Here is a 27404-nt window from a genome sequence, read left to right as displayed (position 1 = left end):
TGCATTGTTATGAAAGGGCTTGTAAGTAAGCATTCCACGGTAAAGTCTACACATGTTGTATTTGGCGCATGTGACAAATACAATTTAATTTGATTTAAAAGTTTGTCCATGCGCTGAAGTACTCCCCTGTATGATCTCCTTATAGGAGAATAAGGAAACATTAATAATGTTATAAGACGAGTAACTATGATAATTAATAATAATAATAATAATAATAATAATAATAATAATAATGAGTAATTATACTGAACAAAAATATAATTGAAATATGTAAATTGTTGGTCCCATGTTTCATGAGCTGAAATAAACGATCCCAGACATTTTCCATACGCGCAAAAAGCTTATGTCTCTAACATTTTGTGCACAAATTACATCCCTGTTAGTGAGCATTTCTCTTTTGCCAAGATAATCCATCCACCTGAAAGGTGTGGCATATCAAGAAGCTGATTAAACAGCATGATCATTACACAGGTGCGCCTTGTGCTGGGGAAAATAAAAGGCCACTCTATAATGTGCAGTTTTGTCACACAATACAATGCCACAGATGTCTCAAGTTGAGGGAGCGTGCAATTGGCATGCTGACTGCAAGGATGTCCACCAGAGCTGTTGCCAGAGAATTGAATATTAATTTCTCTACCATAAGCCGCCTCCAACGTTGTTTTAGAGAATTTGGCAGTACGTCCAACCGGCCTCATAAACGCAGACCACGTGTAACCACGCCAGCCCAGGACCTCCACATCCGGCAACTTCACCTGCGGGATGGTCTGTGACCAACCACCCTGAGGAGTATTTATTTATACCTGTAATAAAGCCCTTTTGTGGGGAAAAACTCGTTCTGATTGGCTGGGCCTGGCTCCCCAGTGGGTGGGCCTGGTTTCCAAGTGGGTGGGCCTATGCCATCCCAGGCCCACCCATGGCTGCGCCCCTGCCCAGTCATGTGAATTCCATAGATTAGGGCATAATGAATTCATTTCAATTGACTGATTTCCTTATATGAATTGTAACTCAGTAAAATCGTTGAAATTGTTGCATCTTGCGTTTATATTTTTGTTCAGTATATAATGCCAAACTTTCCCAAACTAGTCGCTAGTTTAGCACTATTGCATGACATATTTCAGTTTGTTCCCGTTTAACTTGAGCATGGCTGGTATAGACACCTCTGTGCAGGTATTTGACTGGTGCAGGGGCCCCTAAAAACAGTGGCGTGTGTTCATGGATGCCAAGGGGAGCCAGGCTTCCCCCAAAATTGACCCCCCCACCTTTCGTTTCTGGGTTTCATAATTTTCCTTCAATTCGCAAGAGGCTGAGATTATCTCACCGGAGAAAGCATCCAAGCGAGCGAAACAGCGCCCCTCTGTCTCTGTATGTGTAGGCCATCTATCTGATGCTGTCTGGTCCAAAAGAGTATGACATTGTTGTCGACCGTAGCATTGAATGCAAGGGAAGCCAGCGAGCATTTGGCCTCCCTTGATAAAAAAGTATAAAATAATAGCCAATCAGCGTTGAGCTAAACTGAGTGAGCTCAACTGTGAATGGTCCTGGCGGACCAAAAAAAAGTGTCAAGGGAAGCCAGTTGGGATTTGGCGTCACTCCTATAAAATCGCATTGAGAGCATAAGTCATTGACAGAAACAACTTGAATTCTTGCATCTCGTTGTGTAGTTGTCCTCTGGTGACTAGCTAGCTAGCTAAAATTGGCCTTTTCCTATATTAGCCATGGATGGAGATAGGGATTTGGATTTGTGGTTTTACTTAATTCTCTGTACTGGCCAATGATTATAACAGCGATTCTGATCCAACCATTAATTCATACATTGTGCGGTGCCCCTGGCCTGAGAGGATGGAAGTTAAATATGTAGCTAGTAGAAGGCTAATGTTAACTAGCTAACGTTGCCCATGAAAGGAAGCTAGGTTAGCGAGCAATCATTTTAGCCAGGTAGCCTAGGACAAAAAAAATAAAAGCATGGACTGCATGACAGAGTGATAGACCGTTTTGTCAACATGAAAGAGAAGAGGAGGACATTGGCGTTTCTCTACAAGTAGGGAGAGTCAACATGGTGTTTCTACTTGCACGAGCGCACACGCACGCACGTACGCCCACACGCACACACACAGAAATCAGAACCATGGACAGCCACATCATATTTAGTTTACGTTGATTGGACTAAATCGTTTTTGGTATCTTGTAGTTGTCACTGTATTAGACTAAGCATAGGTGATTTGATGATGTTGAAATGTTGAAGTTGAAATGGTGCTGGAATAGTGGAGGAAGCTCCTGTTTTCTTTGCGACTTGCGGTAACTCTCTGTGGTTCTAAATCAATAGTTGTTTAGTGGTCGGAAAATGTCTGAAACATTAACTTGCTTCACAATGCTGTAGGTCATGTAACTGTTTGTTACATGCAATATGCTTTGTGGACTTCACCGGACAGAGGTTGCTCTCCGGTTTTGTGATGAAACAAATGTGTGGTTGAATTTATTCTGCCACTCTGTCTTCTTATTGTCTCGGCCTTAGGCCTATATATCACAGTCGCAAGGCATATGAACTAACAGGTTATAACGCAAACAACGCAATTATCACAACACATAGGTTGTAATATGGCTTTCTTTTCTGGCTTCCCCAGTGATTTTACCCACGCATCGCTACTGCCTATCCAACTCATTGCAGGTCCCCCTGTAATTGATCTTGGTATCCCACAGAGAGGGCCCCAGGTAGGCCTACTCAAGGTAGGCTATATTAATTATTTCAGCCAACTTTTCCAAAACTTGTCTCCAACAATGCTGCATGACGCCGCCTCTGCAAGAACGCACCGTTTTCAGTCGAAAATATCAACTAAACAAATAATGATGACAAAATGATGATGGTAATGACACAATGTAGGATACTGTTATTACTATTCTCCTATTATTCAACAAAAACGAAATAACGAGATTCTCATCAACATAGTCCAGCGATTCTTACATTGCAATGCACCTGGGGCGTTTATATTGTAGGCCTATTCATTGAACAGGTCGACACAAATATGAAGGTGTAGGCCTACCATATTTTTTCACCAAAAATAATTAAAAACCAAATATAATATTATTTGGTCTTAGATTTGGTTATTATTTTCTTGCTGCTAATGTTGAGCGCATGGCATTGCATAAGCTCACAGTAGGCCTGTATTGCTTTTGAAATTATATGATTCTTCTTCTTCTTCTTCTTCTTCTTCTTCTTCTTCTTCTTCTTCTTCTTCTTCTTCTTCTTCTTCTTCTTCTTCTTCTTCTTCTTCTTCTTCTTCTTATTATTATTATTATTATTAAAGGTATCCATTATTAATTAGCAATAAGATTATTGGACGTTGACTTCTGTGACATTCTACTAAACACTCCTTTATGTGGACACTGAGACTATGGAGGACAACAGGGGTAAGCTAGGGATCAAGAGTCTGATTCGGAAATGATAACTTGACCAGCTTTTCCTTTTCTGAAACTAACTCGTTTACCTTGTCAGATCTAATTAGGGCGTTTAAACGCTCAAGTGCATCGGTGGGAAACGTGCATCGGTGGGAAACAGTAGGCGGTTGGTCAGGGCCAGCCAATGTGGCTTTCAAGCCTTTTTGGGGAGACCTAGAAGGGGATGAGCATGAGGGCACTTTGAGTTGGACTGCTCCATGGATGATCTTTTTTTTGTCAAAAGTCTTCTGCTACTGCGTCAATTATGGCCATCAAGCGGGCTAAACAGGGCAGTTCGCGCATGGACTGTGGCGGTGCATTCTAATTAGGTATGAAATTAATTAGAATAGACATCTATTAAAGTTTAAGTTTGCAAAAAAAGATATCACACAGTTTAAAAGGTATAACAGTGGATTAATGGCTTATAGCCAATATTACATGTTATTGCTTCCCTGTGATTTGTGCTGCCTATCTAATGGATGTCCTAGACTTCTTAAAACCCCACAAATATTTATTAACTTCTTAATAGGCTTTTTCGATAGTGTGTTTTTCGATAGTGTGTTTACAAAATTGTTATTTCAAAAATCAAGTGTAGGCTATAATTTGCTGACTGATCAGGCATCCCCATGAGACTAATATATTATCTGAGTTTGTCTGTGTTTGTCTTTTGAATATAGTTTTGTGTGTTTTCCATTGCAAAATAGATTTTGGAGCTTGAATCATCCTCTCTCTGGTTTAGAAGAAGTGGAAATTCAATTGTCTCCATTCCCTTTTTGAAAACAGTTTTCTTCTTCTTCTTTCTTGTATTGGGACTAAACCCCTTGTGATATCTGACAGCATAGTTTTTCCATTGTCAGACGAATGGCCACTAGAAGAAAGAGAGAAAGGAGAGGGAGGAGAAAATAACCTTCTGTTATTTTCTGTATTGAGACTCGCTGTATAGGCTATTCAGGCGAGTTGATGAACTCCTCCAAAAAGTTTATTAAGGGGCTGAAAACAATAAGAACTGAAGCCTTTAGGCGCCCAGGCAGACAGTTTATAAACTAGCTGCTATTGTGTCTCAAAGGCAGATGCATGAACACTTTTGAATGGGGCCTTCAAACTGACACGATCCGGCTGGACAGCAGCAGTTTAAAAGGAAAGGGTTCTTCTGCTGCAGCTCAGATCTGGCCTTTCCTGCATGAATGTACATTGCAGAAGAGAGGGAGGAAGAGAAGGATCTGGGCAGGCACTGACTGTCATAGCCAGGGTGATTTTCTCCCTGCACACTTAGATATACTACACATAATAGCCAGACAGTTGAACATTCTTCAAATTCATTCAACTTAATGACACATTGACAAATGTCCTCTTCCATGAGAAAAACAACAGTGCATTTTCCAATTCCTCAGTCAGTTCTGTAAGGAAATTGCAACATAGACTACAGGTAGTGGTAAGACAATCTAATAGTACAGCTAAATGTTCTTTTTTACACCCATTATTTTTTTCTTATTTCCACTGTAGAAAAAGAGATCAGTTAGCAGTTTTATCTCAGATAGATGAAGTGGGAAACGATGTGCTGTGGTTAGCTGTGTTTTACTGTAATGCAATTATTTTAAAACTATTTTTTTCTGTTTTTGCTCTGGTGGAAAGCATTCTATCTATTCTATCTGGAACACTGTTAATGTTCTTAACAAGGAGATAACAGACTACTGAGGGGCTTTTTCTTTTGCTTTGAAAAACACGATGCATTGATTTACTGCAAGATATTGAGTAGCACAAAAATGTTGTTGTACACTACCGGTCAAAAGTTTTAGAACACCTACTCATTCAAGGGTTTTTCTTTATTTTTACTATTTTCTACATTGTAGAATAATATTGAAGACATCCAAACTATGAAATAACACATATGGAATCATGTAGTAACCAAAAAAGTGTTAAACAAATCAAAATATATTTTATGTTTGAGATTCTTCAAATAGCCACACATTGCCTTGATGACAGCTTTACACACTTGTTTGGTTACTACATGATTCCATATGTGTTATTTCATAGTTTTTATGTCTTCACTATTATTCTACAATGTAGAAAATAGTAAAAATAAAGAAAAACCCTTGAATGAGTAGGTGTTCTAAAACTTTTGACCGGTAGTGTATATCAAGACACATTATTCCCCTTCCTTTTATTTGAGAAAGGTGTGTCACTTTCTATCCCTCTCTCTCTCTTATTACCTCAGTTTTTTTTTACATATCTTTATTTATCAAGTTCCAAAAGTTATACAATATATACATTATAGAACATAATGTGAACGATCCTTGACATCATGCTTTCTTATGACCTCTCTTTCACTGTCTTTCTCTGTCCAGCCCTTCTCTTTAGCCCAGTCAGTCTCTGGATCTCTGCCTCCCATAATCAGAGGGAATCCTGTGATTTTTGACCTCAGCGACCCATACTTAATCTGGCTAAAGAGGGGGCGCATCCAGCTCGTAGAGCGCAGGGCCCCAAACAGCCCCAGCCTGATCTGGCAGGTGTCAACATTAGCAACACAATCGCACCTCAGTCCAATGCCCCGTACCCTAGTCCCAGCACCACATTGAACCCAAACTATGTGAGGCCCAGTGAAAATAAACACATAAAGGGAGTGGGCACGGGAGGATAGGAGAGGGGGAGGACAAGGGAGAGATGACACTCTCAGACAGCTATTAGCAGGGATGAGGCTTTTCTAAACAAACAAAAAATGAGACGATCAATACTGTGTTGGTTTACCAAGTGGAGTCATGATGGGCTCTGGAGTATTTCTCTCTTCTTCTGTTGTTTTTCTCAACTTCTCAAACGTCTGTGGTTTAGTTCGTATTGGCAATCCAATTTAGTCTGGAGTCCTTGGAGACCTATTTCTTTTTGTGGCTAGTGCTTTGTTAATGGTTGGTTTGCTCCAGCCCGTGGCTAGTTCATTCATAGATTTAGAGCTGTAATGAATCCTGGTTGGAGGGTATTAACGTTGATAGTGGACAATCACTGGGCTGTCCAGAGCAGCATTCAGTGATGACAGGACCACTGGCCCTCGGGACCACAGACCTTCTCTCTCATTAGACAGAGACAGAGGTGTCGCTTTAAACACACCAGAGGGATTGGAAAGGGAATGAGTTGACATTTGGACTGTTGCTGCTCTAGAGTGGGTATCTGTCTTGACAAGAAAAGCAATGTTTTTTAAAGTCCATTTATTTCTCACTCACTGCTGATTCTAGGCCAAGCCACCAGAAGAGACAAGGGTTCTCTCCAGTGGTGGAGATTAGTTGGAAAGGTTTCAGTAGTAGGAAACCTGTAGTATTTGTTTTTGGAAGAGACAACAATCTCATTTAATTGTTTGGTTTGATATATCCCCTTGACGACCATAAACACAACCTTGGCTAAGCCCTTACCATTTGCAGCAATAAACAAGCACACATTAACCCACCCAATGACCATGGGGTTTGTTGTAATGAAATACCCATCATAGTGTTGGCTAGTAATAAACTGGTCCTAGGCGTTCATGGTATTGAGAGATCACAAACCAGTGGGGAGAAGCCCCTGGTGAGGTATATTACTCCTGGTGGTACTGCCCTATCCAGCAGAGAGGTCAGGGTCGGGGGGAGGAATAAGGGACATTTCCTTAAAGGGACAGACAAGTTTCATTATTTGATCAATATTTAACCAGGTCTTTTTATGAAATTATTTCAAATAATGTTTTGGATTTTTTTTTTAAATCTACTGTACTTGAATTATTCTTGCTCTTAAACCACATAATAGTTGCTCAATGTTGATGGATAGTGACATGAATGTTACATGAATGGCACGTGAATCTGTAAACTGTCATTATAATTTTCGGTCTCTGCTTTTATAGCATGTCTATGCAGGCCTTACAGATCATGAGCCAAGCCAGCATGCAACGGCGTCTTTGATTTCTGCCTTATTAAAGCTTCCATCAGATAAAAGACTGTTCTATTTAGTATTTATGATCCCATTAGACAGAACACCTGTCTCTGTAACATTCCTATTGGTTCCTGCTCTATTAGCAGGGCTGTGTTACAAGTGTTTTATATGAGAGCATGCATTACAGGACTGTGCCCGTAAAACCAGCAGCTCTCAACTTTCCCACTCAAAGCCCCCCGTAGATCTACTTTGCTTCAAATATGAGCTAGATTTGTTGAATACCTAGAAATCTCTTCATATAATACAACCTCTCAGTATTTACGGTGTCCATCAAGTTTTGCTGTTGTTTGCTTGTGATTCACAGTCATGTAATTTGACTCAGGATTCATTGCTAGTCCATACATCTTTTGTCTCACTCAGTTGAACATATTGGAATCGGTTGTTATTCTTCACTTCCAATTTTCCAGTCTTGTTTTGTTTGGATTTGGTTTCTACTGTGTGGTCTATTCCTAGACTATATTTAGATGGTTGGTGCTGCTGAGGAATATCTGCAGTGATGACCAGCACATGAATCCCATGCCTTTGATCATAACAAAATATGATGGCGGACAGTGTAATAACTGGAACCATTGGCACAAATAGATCTTTCCTGGGTGATTAAGCCTTTGTTATTTTGACAAACAGTAGAATTGAGAGTGGCTAGAGTAATGATGAATGCAAATGACATATGAGTGAATACAGTACAGCAGGCTATCTGGCTTCCTTTGTTGTGTCCTCAGTACATTTTATAATGGATGAGTTGTTCAGTTCCTCAGAATTTATTTTAAAACGTTTTCTCTGATTTGCCTTGGCTGTCAGAGTCGTCAGTGTTTGACAGCTGGCACAGATCAGGACAGTGCGTTGCATTACGCCAATGTGTGGCATTAGAAAACACAACAAGCATTTCTGGCTAATTTTATTACAAAACAGGAATAGCCCCCATAATGTGCAACAGTAATTACGTTTAGAGCAGTGTGCCCAGCTCTCTTAGTGATGAATGAGAGACATTGACCATGGTCTGCTAGTTTAAAAATCACCATTAGCCTATGCTACTTAGGGCCAGAACGTTTCCCATGTTATGCTCTTAATCTGCCTTGCAACTGCAATCTTCATTTGTTTTAATTGTGCATGAGGACGTTTTTTAACATGCACAAAGACAATAAACATGTTCCCGTAAGTGTTGCAAATCAGAATTGTGTTTCTTTCCACCCAGTTAAAATGTTATGGAGAGAGTTGAAATGGTGGGGTGGAGCTGCCATTCTAGCCTGCAAAATAACTTCAAATGGAGCCTGGTCCTCCATTTTCAACTAATGGGCTTATTTCTACATCCTCTGTCATTCTCTCCTTGGGGAATATGTATTCTCATTTCAAAACGCTTTGCTTCTCCGTTACATTGTAAAGCCACACTATGGAGCACAGATTTCAAATGTTAATATCAAGCACTGTGACGATTTACTGATGTCCCCCTCCAACCCTCTAAACAGGAAATATTATTTCTGGATCCTCAGGAACTATTTGGAAATACGCAAGTGTTTGTTCAGTTAGAATTTACTGAATCTCATTCAAGTTTAAGAAGCAAAATGAAAGAGTGAATTATAGGTTTCACTTCTTTAATTCTTGCTTCTATTATCTTGAGATAGTCTGTCTTTTACCTGTCGGCACAATCGATTGTTTGTTTGTTTGTTTATTTATTTATTTGTTTACAGTGTTTGTACACGTAGGTTATGACCTCACTAATTCAGGGTCAGACTCATGCCCAGCATCATGATCCATTAGGTTTCCTATTTAGGTCTTAGGGTTGCTGTGTCCCATGTGTGTAGTAATAGAGGCATCATTAGTATAGGGGTTAACCCCCTGGGACCATTAGGTAGTTATTGTCAGATTTATGGGATGTTGTGTAGTGGTATGTCCCTCAAACAAGACTGCCAACATGTTTTAAAATGGTGGACATTGTTGGCAATTCTACACAATTGCTGTGTTTATGGATTATGGATATTATGTTTTGGATTTTGTACTTTTATATTCCCTTGACTGTGATAAAAAAGACTTCACTTCACAAATTCCATCACTACTCTTCCAGCTGTCCCTTGTACCATAAAAACTTGCACAATGAAAAATGTTTACGGTCTGATATTGTCCAGAAAATTAGGAAACATTCCTGGGCATGAGAAATTGTCTGCTGTGCATTCATATTCTGTGTAAAGTAATCTCTCCTTGGCTTTGTTGAGAAAATGAGTTGTTCCTCCTAGAGACCTCCACTCATAGCCCAGAGTTACTGTTTGATTTCCTGGGTAGGTTCAGGAGCCTTTGTTGGAGGACGGGGGCTCTAGTTCCAGTGCCAGTTAGCAGGGACCATTTCATTACTTTTACTGTGACCTCAATTAGCATGGATCCCAGGGAATGACTTCCCTTTGGACACCAGAATACCTGGTGTGAAGCTGGGCTCAGAGAGCGACACCGCTTTAAGGGGAGAGTGCATTTTACTCCTGGCATCATAGTCACATACAGTTTTTAGTTGTTACTTAGTTCTATTATTTCTATCAGACTTGTTTGTGAAAACTTCCCAAAATATCCATCTGAATTGTAATATGAGTTTTTGCTTTACCTGTTTTGACAGTGAAGAAATACTCCAACTACATTAACTTTTGTTTGTTAAGTTTGCCTTTGTGCAAATAACAACAATGTAACAAAAGTGAAATCTTAAGTTTTGATAAAAGTATGAATATACTAGTTTACCCACTTTCGAGAAACAGTATTTTCTCCCACACAATAAGAAGGCATTTCTGAAAAGGGTTACGATCATATTGTTAGTAATATCCCACGTCCAACCGGTAGAATGTATGTATAAAAAAGAGGAATCCCACCCTTCAAGCCCTTCACGGTTTCACACTCAGGCAGAGAGAGCAGAGCAGAGGCCTGGGGAGTCAATATGTCAGCGTTTATGGATGCCCCGCAGAGCTGCACAGGGCTGTCAGGCCTCTATTCATGCTCTAATGGCCCCCTGAGGAGTCTGTCTCTCTGGGCTGAAAGGGCCGGGAGGCCCAGTGGACGCCCTGTTGTTGAAGGTGAGCGTGTGCTCTCATGGACGCGCCACGCCTTCATCCATATGACAAGAGCCATAAAAGAGCATCGCTTTTCGCCGCTTCTCCCTCTCTTCTCTCCTTTCTCCCCCCTTCGTCATTTTTTGCCCAACCTCAAAAAAAGAAAATGGGGCTAATTGTTTGTTGTGAGAGCCAAAGATTATAGAGCCTCCCGTCTTTCTTCCTCCTCTTGCCTTTTCCTCCTGTGTTGCAGGCGCTCTCTCCTTTCTAAAGAATGGGATTCTATCCCAGAGAAGAGAAAAGAAAAGTATCAGTTCTTTGGAATGTAGATTGGAGGGAAAATAGACACATTTTTGACAGTGGCAATGAGACACAAGAAAACTGTCGAAGGTTGGATTTTTGGTTGGATGTGAGGCTCAGGTTTAGTCCTAAATGAATGAGGAGGGGGTCATTGTGAGAAGCTGGTATGAGATGGTATGAGATGTACATTGGTGTGAAGGATATTTTTCCACTTACTGTTGAGTCTCTCGGGAGACACCTGCCCTTGGTCCTAAGCCACCTGTTAAGCAGTGGACAGAACTGATTGTACGGTTTGAGAGAGGAGGGGAAGATCAATGCGATGTCATTTAGGTATATTTATACAGTCAGTGCTTGGTTGAGAGTCCATTGTTGTCGACTCTCAACCACACTCATAATCTAAATTGTGCAATACTGTAACTCTACTTTTTTCATTTAGAGTAGTTACTTTTGTTTATTGCAAGCAGATAACAGTAGCCATACTAGTGGTTGCTGATCATCAACTCCAGATTCAATTTGTGATAAATGCCAAGCCAGGCTCTGAAAAGGCCACTGGTACCTGGGGAGACGATGATAATTCAAGTTGATTTCAGCATATTAACATTAGGTAGGTACATCCTTGCCATATTATCATATTCTCCTTGCCATATTCTCATGTTGGAGATGTTTTCTGGTTGGTGACCGAGGTAACTAACAGAGGAGATTCTTTATGAACTATTCTGCTAAATTAACCATTGAGGTTTTTATTTCAGTCTCTGGCTCATTGTCTAGCTGAGTGGGTAGTTCCTCTTGTCGCTTGTTTTCATTGGAGTATTATAAGGTTTGTTTTCATGGAGTACTATAAGGTTTGTTTTCACAAAGTACTATAAGGTTTGTTTTTATGGAGTACTATAAGGTTTGTTTTCATGGAGTACTATAAGGTTTGTTTTCATGGAGTACTATAAGGTTTGTTTTCATGGAGTACTATAAGGTTTGTTTTCATGGACTGCTATAAGGTTTGTTTTCATTAAGTACTATAAAGTTTGTTTTCATTAAGTACTATAAGGTTTGTTTTCATGGAGTACTATACTGTTTCTATGTTAAATCCATCCTTCAGTAGCACAACTGAATCGTCTCCCATGGCTCTCCTAATTTGGCAAACACTTAGGGACGCACAGGGAAGTGCATTCAGGAGAAATACCGCCCCATTCTCTGAAAAATGCAAATGGAGTAGTTGTCAGCTATTTGATGTTGCTGTATGATCCCCGCCCCCGAAAACATCCCTCCTCTCCAGTATGTGGGGTTGAATCCCATGCAGTCTTGGTGACAGGAAGAGATGTTTATATTCAGGCCTGGAGCAGGAGAGACAGCACAGAGACAGATGGATGTCAGAGATAGCAGATCCCATCTCAGGCGTTTGCTGCTTATCACAGGGCCTGTTTGCATAATTAGGCCTTTTGATATTCCTCCCCTCTGACTGACAAAAAGTATAATTGCGACATCAACTACGACAAAAGGCATGCACAAAATAAACAAGTAAACATAAATAGAGAGAAAAGATGGGATGTTATTTTCTTCCTGTGGGAATGAATGAAAAAAAGACTACCAATAAACAAAATGTGCTGTCAGTCACAGTCAACTGGTGTGACTGGGTTCTCTGAGGCTGGTCCTGTGAATGCCTGCAGAACACTGAGCGTGTGGCCTGATTGTAATTATGCTGGAACTAATATGCTTTTCAAAATGAGCCATTATGAGCTAATGCTTCACTGCCAAAGCCCTGTCTGTTTTTTCCCTCTGTCTTAGGTATTTTGGAAAGGTATAGCTGATATTGAGGCCATTGGTTTTGGTATCAGAAACAGCCTGCATGGGACAAGGATAGGGATACACACCATAGTGTTGAGCTAATACTGACTCAGAGGCAATCTGAGAGACGAAGAATGACGCTTCCCCCCCCATGTGTCATCATGGTGGCTTCTTAATCGCTTGTTATCGTTAAATACCTCACAGGTTTAATATGCAGTCCAAGTATCAATTTCTGACCTATATTTTCGATATTTTACCTAAATATTCACTGACACAATGTTGATGTGATTATATTGGTTAATATTTGACCATATTAGACATCTTGGCATTGAGGATGTTTGTGTTGTCATGTTGAAGCATTTCTAGTAGCCTCCTGTGTTGTAGTGTTGTGGGGATCAGTTGTAGCTGAGGGTGTTGGAGTGTAGCCTAGATTCCGTTTTTTTGTGATCGTTTTCTAGACTGTCATTGTATGTTTTCTCTGTCCCCTTCAGTGCTAATAGACATTGCTATTGTAGGGCTTGTCGTTTATAATAGCATAATATTCTTGTGGAGCACTGGAGCCAGCAGTCTTTATTGACTGTACAGGCTTGGACAGCAGTCCATCCAAGCCATATTACCTCAGCCGCTCTCCCAGGAGGAATAGAGAGAGTAGGAGCTCCTCAGAGGGAGGATGGGAGGAAGAGAAGAAGAGAGTCCATAGGGTTAGCGGGCTGGCCCGGAGTTGGTTTGGAGGGGATGGGGTGATGAGGATTCCATCTGCCTGCAGTCTGAGCTCTGAGCAGACCGTGGGGTCAGCAGTGAGGAGCATCAGAAGAGAGGGAGGACCGTCTTTAAACCTCACACTAAACTCACCGCTAAACTATAAACCAACTGCTCAGGTTGTCAGAGACAAGACCACTGTTGTTGGTTGTGTTCTGACCTGAGTTGTTATTCTGTCTGACTATCGATATTGATAGAAATAGTAGCTTTGGGAAAAAGCTGTGATTTTGAGAGAGGGAACAGAAAGCTTAAACAATATCTTTGGGAAACATATGGCTCCATTCATAAGTAATGAGATTCAATTAAAGTCTGTTAGTAAAACAATTTGCTCTTCCGGTATAACATGTTTACTTGTTTCCCCTTTTTACTTGAAACGTAAACAAAACTTTTCTGATTTAGAAGACCTCGTCAATACCTGGTTAATTTCTATTTAAACAAAGCTGTATTTTTAAATCAATATTGAGAAGGCCCTCTGAGGGCCCTGAAGGAGGATACACGGCTGTCTAATCATACCCACTGGATGGTATACATAATTAGGCTCTAATTGCTATGATAACTGATGAGGCGAGGCACGAGTGCTTTATCAATATCCCCAGAACCTTCCAATGGAATTACAGCCGAGGCATTATACCCAGGTCTAATCAGGATGTACCTTATTGTTTCAAAGCGGCGAGAAGTGTTAGAGAATTGACCTCAACGCCCACAGGGATTGAGTTTATTCCAAGGTAGTAGGCTAATCATCCACCGTTTTGTCCTGTATCAACATTGACAGATTTTTAAACCAAGAAGGAAACATGTGTTATTTGAATTCAAAAGCTTTGTTGTCTGGGAAACAGATAGTAAGTGTTTATTCTTCCATAATTTAGGCCGAGAGGCACTGCATCTATAAATATCAAACAACCATTAAATACAAATATTTGGTGCAGAGCCCGTGATCTAGTGATAACGCTCCTGGCCAGTCACAAGACCGGGGTTCAATCCCTGTGTCTACCCTGCCTACTGTTCTCCCACTTGCTTGTCTCCCCTTTTGTTTCCAGCTGTCTGAATAAAGTATACAATGTTAAACATATTTAAATGAAACGATGTGGATACTGTGTAATCCACCCAGTGTCGTTATATTTCGACTTGTTTGTGTATGTAGATAGTCTTGTGTTGTCTGCTGAAGGGTTTTACCTGAGAGTAGGTTGGCCAGTAAAATACATTAACCAGACAGCCATGCAACTCTGTGTTGCACCAACAATTAGAGGAACCATAAAGTATGTTTAACTGAAATTCTGTTTCTGTCACAACCCATTTTGTTACATGTGGGTCCCCAGTGTTGTTGATTAATCTTGGCATCGCGTTCAGAAAAATGTGGTCTGGATAGAGATGAGGTTTGCTTCTCACATCCCTGTTTCCCAAACCCACTACTAATAGGGCTGTTGACCTTCACCGAGAGCACGCTGCCTGCTGCCTGTAGTTCGTGTGCCATGACACATGTCACTATAACCAGGGCTCAATCACAGGTGGCAGTACATATTCATTAGTCTTGTTTGCCATGCAGTTTGTTTGTAAATGCTTTGCAAAATGCTTACATTGGAATATAGAGGGAGGATTCTGTTTTGAAATGTTAAGTAGTGGCTAGTCTATATCCACTCATGCAACTTTTAATCCGATCACATAGATAAATAAAGGAAGAGAAATTTGAGCAGAAGAAAATAACTCAAATAGAATTCTGTGGTGTTTGTCTGGTTTTAAACCATTGAGCAGCCCTCCACTCTGCCCGCATGGTCCCCCCCCGTAGGACACAGAGGTGACTTTGAAAAGTGATCTATAGACCGCTGTGCCGGTCTCAAGTGTTGTCATGGCGAGTTAGTGGCAAATCCCTGTGTGCATCCTCATGAAAACCAACAAAGAGATATGCCATATATGTACATATTCAACATTGTATGTTCAAGGCTGTTCTCTGCAATATTGGGAGCCAGTGTTGGAGAATCAATCTTTATTTAAAAGGGTTAGACTAAAGAATTGATTTAATGAATGCGGCCTCATGTCCTGCGGCCGCATGTAATCCGCAGAGAATCGTTGAGCGTGAGCTCAGGGGGACAAAAATGACGTTCTCAGAAGACTCATCGAGTGGCCTGTAATGATAGTCACCATATAATCCCATAATTCCTTGTTTAATTAAACTCCAGAGCCGGCCTTGAGACCCAGCCAGATTTAGTTGCTCTTTTATTCTCTCAGTTGTTATTTGAAGGCTATTTGGCTTCAGTTTGTCCATGTGGTATGTTGAAACATTCGAGAGGGCTTTGTTGAACTGAGCTTAGTTGTGCCCATAGCCAATGCAATGGATTCACCTGGGCTAACTTTCAGGAGACCATTATGGTTGTCATTATAGTTGGGGAGAAAGGGTTTCTGTAAGGGACAATGAGCTCTCCACAAACTCTTTCGTTCTATAGGCTATCTAGCATTTTTTGTTCTTTACCCTTCTCTCCTTCTGGACTGTACATGTCTGATGCAATCCAACTAGGCCTAGAGCAACACTGGCTTGTCAATGTCTCAATGAGCACATTTGTGAAAATATGCATTTTATAACAAGAAATGAAAAGGGCCGTGTAGTTTGAATAGACATGCAGAGGAGGTGAAAATGATGCAATTTCCTAAATTCAGTTATAATGGTAATGCAATGTGGTAATACATATTCGCTGTCAGAAACATTCCTCTTGGCCTGGATTGGATGGCTTTGCGCAGTATCTATATTCCTCAAGCGAAAATGCAGCAGCTTAGTTGAATGCCTAAAAGTACTGTAAGATATATTGTAATTCATTTATTGACAGCAGCATCATAGAAACACAGAATATGGGATTGAATGGTTCTGGTGTGATATTGTTATAGTGTTCTGTATATTCTGTCTGTGCTGTTTTTTGAGCAGCAGTGTGCCCTGGGCCATTGTGAGAGAAGAGAATAGTGTGGTGAGGAACAGCAAGGTGGCCTGCGTAGATTAACCCTTCCACCCAGCACCCCCTCCCCTCCTGCCCCCAACCGCCTGCGGCCCTCTGCCTCCAGCTTCTGGCGCCTCTCTCCCCCGCCCGTCCGCTCTCTCTCTCTCTCTCTCTCTCTCTCTCTCTCTCTCTCTCTCTCTCTCTCTCTCTCTCTCTCTCTCTCTCTCTCTCTCTCTCCCTCTCTCTCTCTCTCTCTCTCTCTCAGGCAGGATTGGGTATCAGGCCTCTTAAATACTGTATATATATCCACAGATTAAGATCATATTTGCTCTGTTGTGCTCGGAGAGAGGGAAAGCAGTCATTTGAAGGGCTTTGCAGCCTCTCCCCCTCAAGCGACATAGCCTCTGAAGTGGGTTGTTCCCCTAAACTAGAAAAAGTGGCTCGTATGGACCATTTCAGGGTTTCACCCATCCTTTTTATTAGGGCCGGGATGATACCAGTATTGCGATACTCGTTAGTATCGTGACAAGGAAACAAAACACGAAGCGGATTTTACTTCTTTAGGAAAACAGCCCTAATGTTGGAAACAAACATCATTACGTTGTCATCCAGAGTCACCTTTATTTTGCCATGGAAAAGATATTGCGATACTGGCATCGTCACAGCCCTACTTTTTATTGCCTTTTTCAATGACATAGGTTAATCAACAAAAACTGTGACTGATTGCTGTCAGAACAGAGGCTTGTGGGTAAACACAGACAACTGAAGAGATAAATAACCAACCAATAAAATTGACTTCCTTTCCATTGTTGCTAAATTCCCTTGTATTATTTTAGTGTTTTTCTTAGTATTAACTGAGATGGCCTCTCCCTCCTCCCCTTTGGCCCAGGTAATCGTACAGACGAGGGTTCAGATGTGGAGTCGGAGCCGGACCTTCCCCTGAAGAGGAAGCAGCGTCGCAGCCGCACCACCTTCACAGCCGAGCAGCTGGAGGAGCTGGAGAAGGCCTTTGAGAGGACACACTACCCAGACATCTACACCAGGGAAGAGCTGGCCCAGAGGACCAAGCTCACTGAGGCCCGCGTACAGGTTAGTTAGACACACAAACAATCAATGCAACACACACTCTGTCATGGCGGGTTAGCATTATCCATGTGTTTATGACACTAATCTAAAGCACTGTTTTCCTGTACATGGCAAACATTTGTTTTAATATCCTGCTATAGTCTTCCGAAATAATAAAAATCTACCCATTTACACAACCTACTCCACATTTTCAAAGTGAAAGAAAACTATACAACATTTGGCAAATAGTTTTTTTTATTTTTATTTTTTTAAAGAAGAAGACATCTTAATTGTGTATGTCTTCACACTCTAGAGAAAATCTAACGCTTAGATCGTTTTTGGGGGGAGGGACAATTACACAACTTTTAATGCCAAAGATACACCAGAATGGCTTTCCAAGAGGTGTTGAGTGTTCCTGAATGGTCCAGTCTCAGTCCTCCTGACCTAAATCTGTTTTCAAATCAGAGACAAAGTTTGAATATAGCTTCCACTCAATGATTCCCAACCAAATGTACTGAGCTTCAGCAATTTTGACAAAAACAATGGATATACTGTATGTTGCCCTAAGAGTTGTGCAAAATGTGTATAATCTTATTCAAAATGATAAACAGCTGTAATGGCTGCCAACGGTTCTTCCTTCCAGTAATAACTCTGGGGTGTGAAGACATACGCAATCAAGACATCTTTATTTTATTCACTTGGACCATTTTCTTTATCCTCTCTTTCACTTCGAAACTGTGGAGTAGGTTGTGTAGATCGGAAGCAAAAAAAATCCATATAATCCCTTTTTAGATGTAATTTTAAGGCTGCAAAAGAAGATTGTGCAAGGGGTATGTAGACTTACTAGCGACTATATTAATTCATCACAGTCCAGGTATTTTTTACCCATATTTTACCTCCTCACCTCACCTGGGAGTTCACTGCTCTCTGTGAGTCCTCATCTGTTCTAAGAAGGCCTTGACAGGGGATGCTCCATTTTTTTACACACAAGACTCCACTCCAGGACCTGCCTGACAGCTTGTGTACCATGTGGTTTTATGTAACGCTGAAGGAAATGCAGTAGAGTTATAGCAGCAGCTGTTCAGAAGGGAGAGAGAGAGAGAGAGAGAGAGAGAGAGGAAAAGAGAAAGAGAGAGCGAGAAGAAATGCATTCCTGATGGATTTCTCATTTCGGCCTTTGGCCAGCATCTCTCTCCCATCACTTTCAAGCCTGCCGCCACTTGTAAAACCATGTGCATATCATGGAGGGTCCCTCATCCTCTCCAGGGACCCCATGCCCCGACAACAACATGAATCAATCAGATGCTAGTAAAAAAGGGCAACCCTCTCTTCTTACCACAACCCCTTGCTCACTCCCCCTGAACCTCCCAAACTCTGAACCACCCCGCGTGCTAACTGTTCCTTACACTCCAAACATGCGGTTAGGGGTAACTGATTCCACACATGTCTTTGTCTGTCTAGCAAACCCTCCAAACAGAAATATGTCTAAATGGTTGCTGCAGTACTCAGTGGAGGATGCTGAGAGATTTATCTCATGCATATTTTCTTGTGCTACATTACGTTTTAGAATGTTTCAAATATGCTTATGAGGCAAACTTGAACATGAGATTGGGAAGGTCTTTCAGTTACTATTTGATTAATCTCTTTTTCTGAAGATTCTCCTCCATTACAGTGTAATGGATGTCTCATGAAATACATCTGGAAAATACATGCATGTCTAATAGATTCTGAGTTATGACAGAAGGGTTACAATGGTTTGTATTTACAATGTCATTTGGTCTAATTTATTTAAATGTAGCATCAACATTTTAGAATATAGACCTTGTAGAGTGGAGTTGAATTCTTTGTGAAGCTCATTGTGATTGGTCTCAAAGATGAAACAATCCAGCAAACCTGTGTAAGATTGGTTGAGCAGAGTGCCATGTGGGCTAGAGCAGGGGTTCCCAAACGTTTTTGTGTAGGGGACCACTTTTGTGTAGGGGACCGTACCCCTCCCACTCCACGAGGTACTGAAGGCCCCCCACCCGATGCCTTGAATCCAGGATGGAGTACGCCGGGGCCCCCTCGATGTCCAGAGGAGGCAGAGGAACCTCCCGCACCTCAGACTCCTGGAGCGGACCAGCCACCACCGGCCTGAGGAGAGAGACATAGAACGAGGAGTTAATACGGTAATCTGGAGGGAGTAGTAACCTATAGGTAACCTCGTTTATTCTCCTCAGGACTTTGAACAGCCCCACAAATCGCGTGCTTGGCTTCCGACAGGGCAGATGGAGGGGCAGATGGAGGGTCGAGAGCCAGACCCGATCACCCGATACAAAGACTGGGGCCTCACTGCGGTTGCGGTCAGCGTTGGCCTTCTGGCGATGCACGGTGCACTGGAGGTGGACGTGAGCAGCATTCCATGTCTCCTGCGTGCGCCAAAACCAGTCATCCACCGCAGGAGCTTCGGTCTGGCTATGATGCCACCGTGCCAGAACTGGCTGATAACCTAAAACACATTGAAATGGCGATAGGTTAGTAGAGGAGTGGCGGAGAGAGTTCTGGGCATATTCGGCCCATGGCAAGAACACCGACTACTCCCCCGGCCAGTCCTGGCAGTAGGACCGCAGGAACCTACCCACATCCTGATTCACCCGTTCCACCTACCCATTAGACTCAGGGTAAAACCCAGAGGTCAGGCTGACCGAGACCCCCAGACGTTCCATGAACGCCTTCCAGACCCTGGATGTAAACTGGGGACCCCGGTCAGACACTATGTTCTCTGGCACCCCGTAGTGCCGGAAGACGTGAGTAAACAGGGCCTCCGCAGTCTGCAGGGCCGTGGGGAGACCGGGCAGAGGAAGGAGGCGGCAGGCTTTAGAAAAGCGGTCCACAACAACCAGGATGGTGGTGTTACCCTGAGAGAGGGGAAGATCAGTGAGAAAGTCAATATACAAATGGGACCATGGCCGTTGTGGAACTGGTAAGGGCTGTAACTTACCCGCTGGGAGGTGCCTAGGTGCCTTACTCTGGGCACACACCGAGCAGGAGGAGACATACACCCTCACGTCCTTAGCCAAGGTAGGCCACCAGTACCTTCCGGTCAGTCAGCGCACTGTACGGCCGATACCTGGGTGACCAGAGGAGGGGCACATGTGCCCAGTAGATCAGATGGTCACGGACAAGAGACGGCACGTACCGCATCCCAGTTGGGCACTGAGGTGGAGATGGCTCTGTGCGTAACGCCCGCTCTATGTCCGCGTCCACCGCCCATACTACCGGCGCCACAATGCAGGAGGCCGGGAGTATGGGGGTGTTGTCTATGGGCCTCTCCTCTACCTTCACGTTCTTTGTACCCGGTATGTAGGACAGTGTAAAATCAAACCGGGTGAAGACCAGGGCCAACCTGGCATGGCACAGGTTCAGCCTCCAAGTTGCGCGGATGTACTCCAGGTTACGGTGGTCAGTCCAGACGAGGAAAGGGTGTTTCGCCCCCTCGAGCCAGTGGTCAGGGCTCTGACGACAGCCAACAGCTCCCGATCACCAACGTCGTAGTTCTGCTCTGCCGGGCTGAGTTTCTTGGAGAAGAAGGCACAGGGGCGGAGCTTGGGTGGCGTGCCCAAGCGTTCAGATAGGACAGCGCCTATCCCTACCTCGGATGCATCCACCTCCACTGCGAACGGTAATGATGGATCGGGATGGACCAGTACCGGAGCTGAGGTGAACAGAGCCCTCAGGTTACTGAAAGCCCTGTCAGCCTCAGCAGACCAGCAGAGCCGGAACGGCCCACCCTTCAACAGAGAGGTGATGGAAGCTGCGACCTTGCCAAAGCCCCGGATAAACCTCCGATAGTAGTTGGCAAAGCCAATAAAGCGCTGCACCTCCTTTACCGTGGTTGGAGTCGGCCAATTAGGCATGGCTGAAATGCGATCTCCCTCCATCTCCACACCTGAGGTGGTGATGCGGTATCCGAGGAAGGAGACGGACTGCTGGAAAAACAGACACTTTTCTACCTTGGCATAAAGGTCATGTTCCAACAGTTGGCCCTGCACTTTGCAAACCAGGGACACATGCTCTGCGCGCATAGCGGAATACACCAGAATGTCATCGATGTAGACCACTACACCATGACCAAGCATGTCCCGAAACACCTTGTTTGCAAAGGACTGGAAGACTGATGGAGCATTCATCAAACCGTACAGCATCACCAGGTATTCATAATGCCCCGTGGTTGTGCTGAATGCTGTCTTCCACCCGTCCCCATCTCGGATACGCATTAGGTTGTATGCACTCCGGAGATCTAATTTTGTGAAGAAGCGCGCCCCATGCATTGACTCGATTACAGATGGAATGAGGGGTAGAGGATCACTATAACGAATTGTCCCCTTGTTAAGTGCTCGGTAATCAATGCAAGGGCGCAGACCTCCGTCTTTCTCCTTCACAAAAAATAAACATGAGGAGGCGGGCGAAGTGGAGGGACGTATGAACCCCTGGCGCAGGGACTCGGAAACGTATGTCCCCCTTCGCCTCCGTTTCAGCCTGCGACAGGGGATATACATGACTCCTGGGAGGCACAGCGTCTACCCAGAGGTTTATCGCGCAATCCCCCGCCCAATGAGGTGGTAATTTGGTCGCCTGCATTTTGGAAAACGCATGCGCAAATCGAGGTATTCGGGGGGAATGCGCACGGTGGAGGTAGTGTCTGGACTTTCCACCGTGGTTGCACCAACGGAAACAGCTAGACACCTACCCTGACACTCTCGCGAACACCCCGTGAGAACCCTCTGAGGCCATGAAAAGGTTGGGTTATGTAGTGCTAACCAGGGAAGACCCAACACAACAGGGAAATCAGGAGATTCAATAATTAAAAAAGGTGAATTGCTCTCTATGGGTCTTGTGCGTAACCATCGTGACTGGTGCTGTAACTTCCCTAATGAACCCTGACCCTAATGGTCGACTGTCAAGTGCTTTGATGGGCAGTGGAATGGATAGGGGATCCAACGTAATACCTAGACTATGAGCTAACGACCTTTCCATAAAGTTCCCAGCTGCGCCTGAATCGACCAGCGCCTTACACTGGGAAACTACTGTGTAATCAGGGAAGGTGACGTGTATGGTGCAGTGCGCAGCAGAGGGCTCTGAACGAGTGTGAGTTTGCGCTTCCTGGGGTGACGCGAGAGTGCCCTACCTGCCGCCTCCAGACCCGGAAGAACCCTGACGACAGCGTGTAGCAGAATGTCCTCTCCTGCCACAAGAGTGACGCTGGAGCTGTCGTCCTCCGTACTCCAGGATCGCTGCACCACCCAGCTCCATCGGAACTGAATCCGGGTTGAGGGGGGGGTGAAACGGGCAGGCCCCTTCCAGGACGTCCTCTTGCAGCTAGCAGGTTAACCAACCGGATGGCCATGTCCACCAGCTGGTCGAAAGTCAACATGGTATCCCGGCAGGCTAGCTCCCTTCGGACGTCCTCTCGCAGGCTGCACCGGAAGCTGTCAATGAGGGCCCGCTCATTCCACCCGGACCCAGCCGCTAGAGTACAAAACTCCATGGCAAAGTCCTGCGCGGTCCTCATCCCCTGCCTCAGTTGGACCAGCCGCTCGCCCGCCACTCTTCCTTCGGGCGGGTGATCGAAGACTGCCTGGAAGAGGCGAGCGAACTCCCCGTAGTTGTCCAACGCGGCTCCTCCTTCACTCCAGACCGCATTGGCCCACTCCAGGGCTTTCCCCGAGAGGCAGGAGACAAGGGCGGACACCTTCTCCCACTCCGATGGAGCCGGGCTGATGGTTGAGAAGTAGAGGTCCAGCTGCAGGAGGAATCCCTGGCAGCAGGTAGCTGTCCCGTCATAATCCCTCGGTTGGGATAGATGAATCCCTCTGGGTGCTGGGGTGTGGGTGTCTGGATCCGGTCGCTCAGCTGGTCCCGAAGGGTTGGGTACTCTCCTCTCCAGGCGCAGGAGGGTAAATCGCAGAATAAAAGGTTTATTACGAAAACACAGCGGTACGCAGCAATGCGTCAAACACTCCAGTGCGGAAATCATGTGCACTGGAAAACAACAAGGCACACGGGTGAAATATCCCGGTGATACAAAATACAAAGAGCTCCACCGAGCTAATCTAACCTCCACAATAAATAATCACACACAAAGACAAGGGGGCAGAGGGAACACTTATACAGGTACTGATAAAGGGATATGAACCAGGTGTGTGTAATAAACAAGACAAAACAAATGGAATGATGAGATGAGGAGCGGCAGTGGCTAGAAGGTGGTGACGACGAACGCCGAAGCCTGCCCGAACAAGGAGAGGTGGCAGCTTCGGAGGAAGTCGGACACCCCCTCTTTCCATCAGAGAGAAAATGCTGTAGTTTTAAAGCTAATTTCCTGCAATTCTACACATTTTGCCTTGGAGCAGAGAGAACATTTAGCAGTTTTAAAGCTAATTTAGAGCAATTCTACACATTTTACCATGGGGCAGAGAGAAAATATTGCTTTTAAAGCTTAAATTACAGTGCATTATGTAGACTTATTTTCACTGATCCGAAATTAATTTAATCTGTTGTTTATAGCAATATTCATAAAGAGAAAAATAATACACATAAAAATAATAAGAATTGAGATCTACCCCACTGGGAACCCCAGGGCTACAGAGCACAGTGTCCTCTGTCTTGTCCATGTTCCAGGCACTTCACAACCATATTTGTAGGTCAATTACATTTACATTTTAGAGAGAATCCCTTCAGGCATTTGCCTCTTTCGAGTATTTATGGAAACTGATGGTAATTTGAATCCTAAAAGTGAAAAAAACCGAACAGGGTTGAAAACTAAAAGAACACTTTTTCTCTCCTGCGAGATAATAGAGCTAAATGATGTCATGTGAAAATCTGAGGTATTTAAATCATGGACATAATTTGTTAATGCAGTTTTCCTCATAATCTAATTTCGAAACGCTTTGAAAGTCTCCAAAGATCAACTCAAACTTAATTTTCTGAGAAGGTCACCCCAAGAAACTGACTCTGGTTAACCAAAGTAAATAATGGCCATTGGTCTTCAATGTTGCTCAGCGGTTTGGCAAGTGAGTTGGGAGGAGGATTTAGGATGGACTATGGAGACAATTGTAGAATTGTTTCTTTTTCAGGAGAGTCATGTGTGGTTTTGTCATTGGCTCTGCTAGAGCACTGCCCCATTGCATCTGAACACCAGGGACTTACCCTGCTCCTCATCAGCCTGCTGAAGTACTCAGACACATCCTCAATAACCAACCACACTGACCACTTGAGACATGATGATATAAGAAAAACTTGGTGAAGCCTCTTCTCTAGAACTGCTCCAAATTGAATCAATACATTTAAAAAGACATAAGGCTGGATTTTGGTGTGTGAACTTGACAGTTTTAGTGTCAGTGCGTTTTGAAGATGTCAGCCAGCTGGGTTTTCACATAGGTACCCAAATGGTCCATCTCTGTGCTGGGCAGGACAGAAGAACCTTTGGCCTGAGAGTTGACCTGCTCCAGCACAGCTGCAATGACGCATCTTCCAGATGTCAACGAGTGGGGAGGCTGAGAGGGCAGTGGGGTGAGGGAGAAACCCAGCAGAGGGGCGGTGTTGTAGGGTCATAAAGATCCATCTCTTCTTCAGTAGGATTTGAGGTGGTGGTTACGGTTTACCCTGTTAGTTGTTACTGATCTCTAGGTGATCATCTGTAAAGCAGGGTGTATTGTATACACTGCAGTCAGGGACACATATAGTAAAAGTACTATTATCTGTGAGGGTATATGTGCCCACTCCAAGTGGAGAGCTCTTGTGTGGAAGGGTGCTCAGGAGGACTCCTGGTTTAACGAGAAGTGACAAGTGTTTGGTTTACCAGTGAATCCACAGCCCAAACTCACTGCCCCATAAACTCAGCCAACCCAAACCCCCTCCCCTCCCTGCCCCTGCCTGCCATCTTGTGTCACACTACCTCATCCATCTTCATCAGGCCCACCACCCCCTAAAACACAGGTCCCAGCAGCTCCCAGCAGCCCTCCCCCGGCCCCACCACTGTTTTATCACCCCAACTGACAAATTGCAGGATCTGATCCATATCTCACAGCCTTTAGTTCCAGGCTACCCGTCCCTATAAATCTAGCTACCTGTCTACTGCTCTGAGCACCCCACTCTCTGTGCTGCCATTCTGCTTCTGAAATAAAACACTCATTCCTAACTGGATCAGGCAGTGGAGTCCTTCCACAGACTATTAAGAAGAGAAAAGAGCATCACTTGTGTCTATCCTTCAGAAGTTTGGGCCAGGTGTAGGGGGGTTGCTGTTGAGCGAGGGAGGGCAGAGAACAGAGGAAGGGAGGGAGGCCAGAGGCTGGGCCTTAGCGCTGTAAATCAGTGCTCCTCTCCTCCTCACACATGAAGTCAATTACATTCTCTTCTATTTAGGCTGAAGTTTCTACGAGGCCGATTCTACCTCTGCTGAGGAGGCTCATCTGAGCGGCGGCAGCGCTGGCTGGCTCGCTCAGCGAATCTGTCACATAGATCCCCTTTCATTACCAATAAACATTCTGCATGTAGCTATTATAGTTAGAGGAATCTAATAAGTTATAAGCATAGCCTTTTATGAAGCGTAGAAATCAATTTGGGAAGACGTTTTTCTCTCTATCTGGAGAGTGCGCTAGGCTTCTGATACATGCCGCGACACAAAGAGTAGAGGATCCTGCTCTGTTTGTCTCTGTGCTGCCCTGTCTCTGATCTCTGAGGCCTCTATGGAGAGGCTGAGGAGAGATCCCAGTACTACCTCATAGTGTCACAGGATATATTATAGACTACCTATTGAATGTCTTATTTTCATGTTGAACAACCAAATACTGCAGAGTTCCATCTTGATCCATCTTGTCTATCCCCCAAAACTGAAAGGGACATATTGTCACACATTCCTCAAAGACAGATATATTCCTTTTATGTAGTTTAGGATAAACACAATGACGTCATAGAGATGTATCATGAAATAGAGATTTACCAGGTTGTTTCCATGCGAGGTGACTACCAATGGCAGGAGAGAATGGCATAGTAGTTTTCAGTAGTAACAATAGCAGAGCCCACCCAACACAACAGGCATCATCCATGTTCCCACCAGTCTGGTTTTATGTCGGTTCCATAAAGGAATAGATAGGGTTTATGTAGATTGTGGAAGAGAAATTGTTGCAATGCATCCGTGTGAATGTTCTAACAGTTTCTTATTATTAGAATTTAAATGACTTTCCTTCAGTCCCTCTGTATTCCTGATACTTATCGAGCTAATCCCACTCTCCTCTCAAATTCACACTCCCAGCTACTCTAATTAGCATAGTGTCAGTCTGGCAGGCAGAGGCAGGCAGGCAGGCAGAGAGAGAAACAGCAAGAGCCAGTGAGGGTGGGTAGTACATGGTATAAAACCGATGAGGCGATGTTGTTTCGCCTCTTTGCACTACTGTGTTCATTGTATTTGTGGAGTGCACCATTGAGAATACATGAGAATAAGGGTTCATCCTTGTTTTTGTAGCATATAGTTCACTTTGTGAAATGTGTACGTGTGGCACCATTGGCTTAAGAAACGTAGAATTGTTACAATAACTTTAAATAAAGACAATTAGATCCTATTTGAGACAAAGGGTTTGAATGCAATGTAATGTCATGCATTGCAGTGTTGTGTTTGTGTTATCTTAGATCAGTGATAAGCAAATGGGATCCTCAGCCCTGTAGAGTCCATTGTGTTGTGTTAGTGAGTGAGGTCTAGAGAAATGGTGGAATACAGACCCAGGCCACTCTCTCAGATAAGAGATTACATCCCACTGGGCACAGATTCAATGTCTAATTTTCTTTTATATTTGGATGAGTTGTCAACTAACATGAATTCAACGTGAAATCAACAAAAAATTGTACCATGTCATTGGATTTAGGTTGGGTGAAAAAAATAGTAAATGCCCTTTTTTTAAATCCAATTAGTTTTCCACATTGATTCAACGTCATCACATTGATTATTTTTGTTGAAATGAATTGGAAACAACGTTGGTTCAACCAGTTTTTGCCAAGTGGGATTAAAGGATATACTGTATATGTGCCACTGCCAAATCAAAGCTACATAAAAGCAACTGTTGTTAACACATATCTCTCCAGACCTTCACTTCACTAGACTCGGGGACATGTTTTCAGGACCTTCAACTTGCCTGACGTTCGTTCCAGC

At 43.6% G+C, this 27404-nt stretch overlaps 1 protein-coding gene across 8 annotated transcripts in view; it reads left to right on the top strand.

Moving 5' to 3' along the window:
- LOC121577703 (paired box protein Pax-7) overlaps nt 1-27404 on the top strand; it is a 62270-nt gene that overhangs the window by 10980 nt on the left and 23886 nt on the right. For 4 of the 8 annotated variants that reach the window (XM_041891514.2, XM_041891512.2, XM_041891509.2 and 1 more), the window contains exon 5: nt 17061-17248. In XM_041891514.2, coding sequence (XP_041747448.1) covers nt 17061-17248 — 188 coding nt within the window. Of the gene's footprint in view, nt 1-17048; nt 17249-27404 lie in introns of all 8 variants that reach the window. The other 4 variants (XM_041891513.2, XM_041891510.2, XM_041891508.2 and 1 more) reach the window with 1 other exon arrangement.

This window comes from Coregonus clupeaformis, chromosome 12, assembly GCF_020615455.1.
Source record: "Coregonus clupeaformis isolate EN_2021a chromosome 12, ASM2061545v1, whole genome shotgun sequence".
NCBI classification, from domain to species: Eukaryota; Metazoa; Chordata; class Actinopteri; order Salmoniformes; family Salmonidae; genus Coregonus; species Coregonus clupeaformis.
Note: the sequence above shows the minus strand (reverse complement) of the source record. Positions and strands in the feature narration are given on the sequence as shown.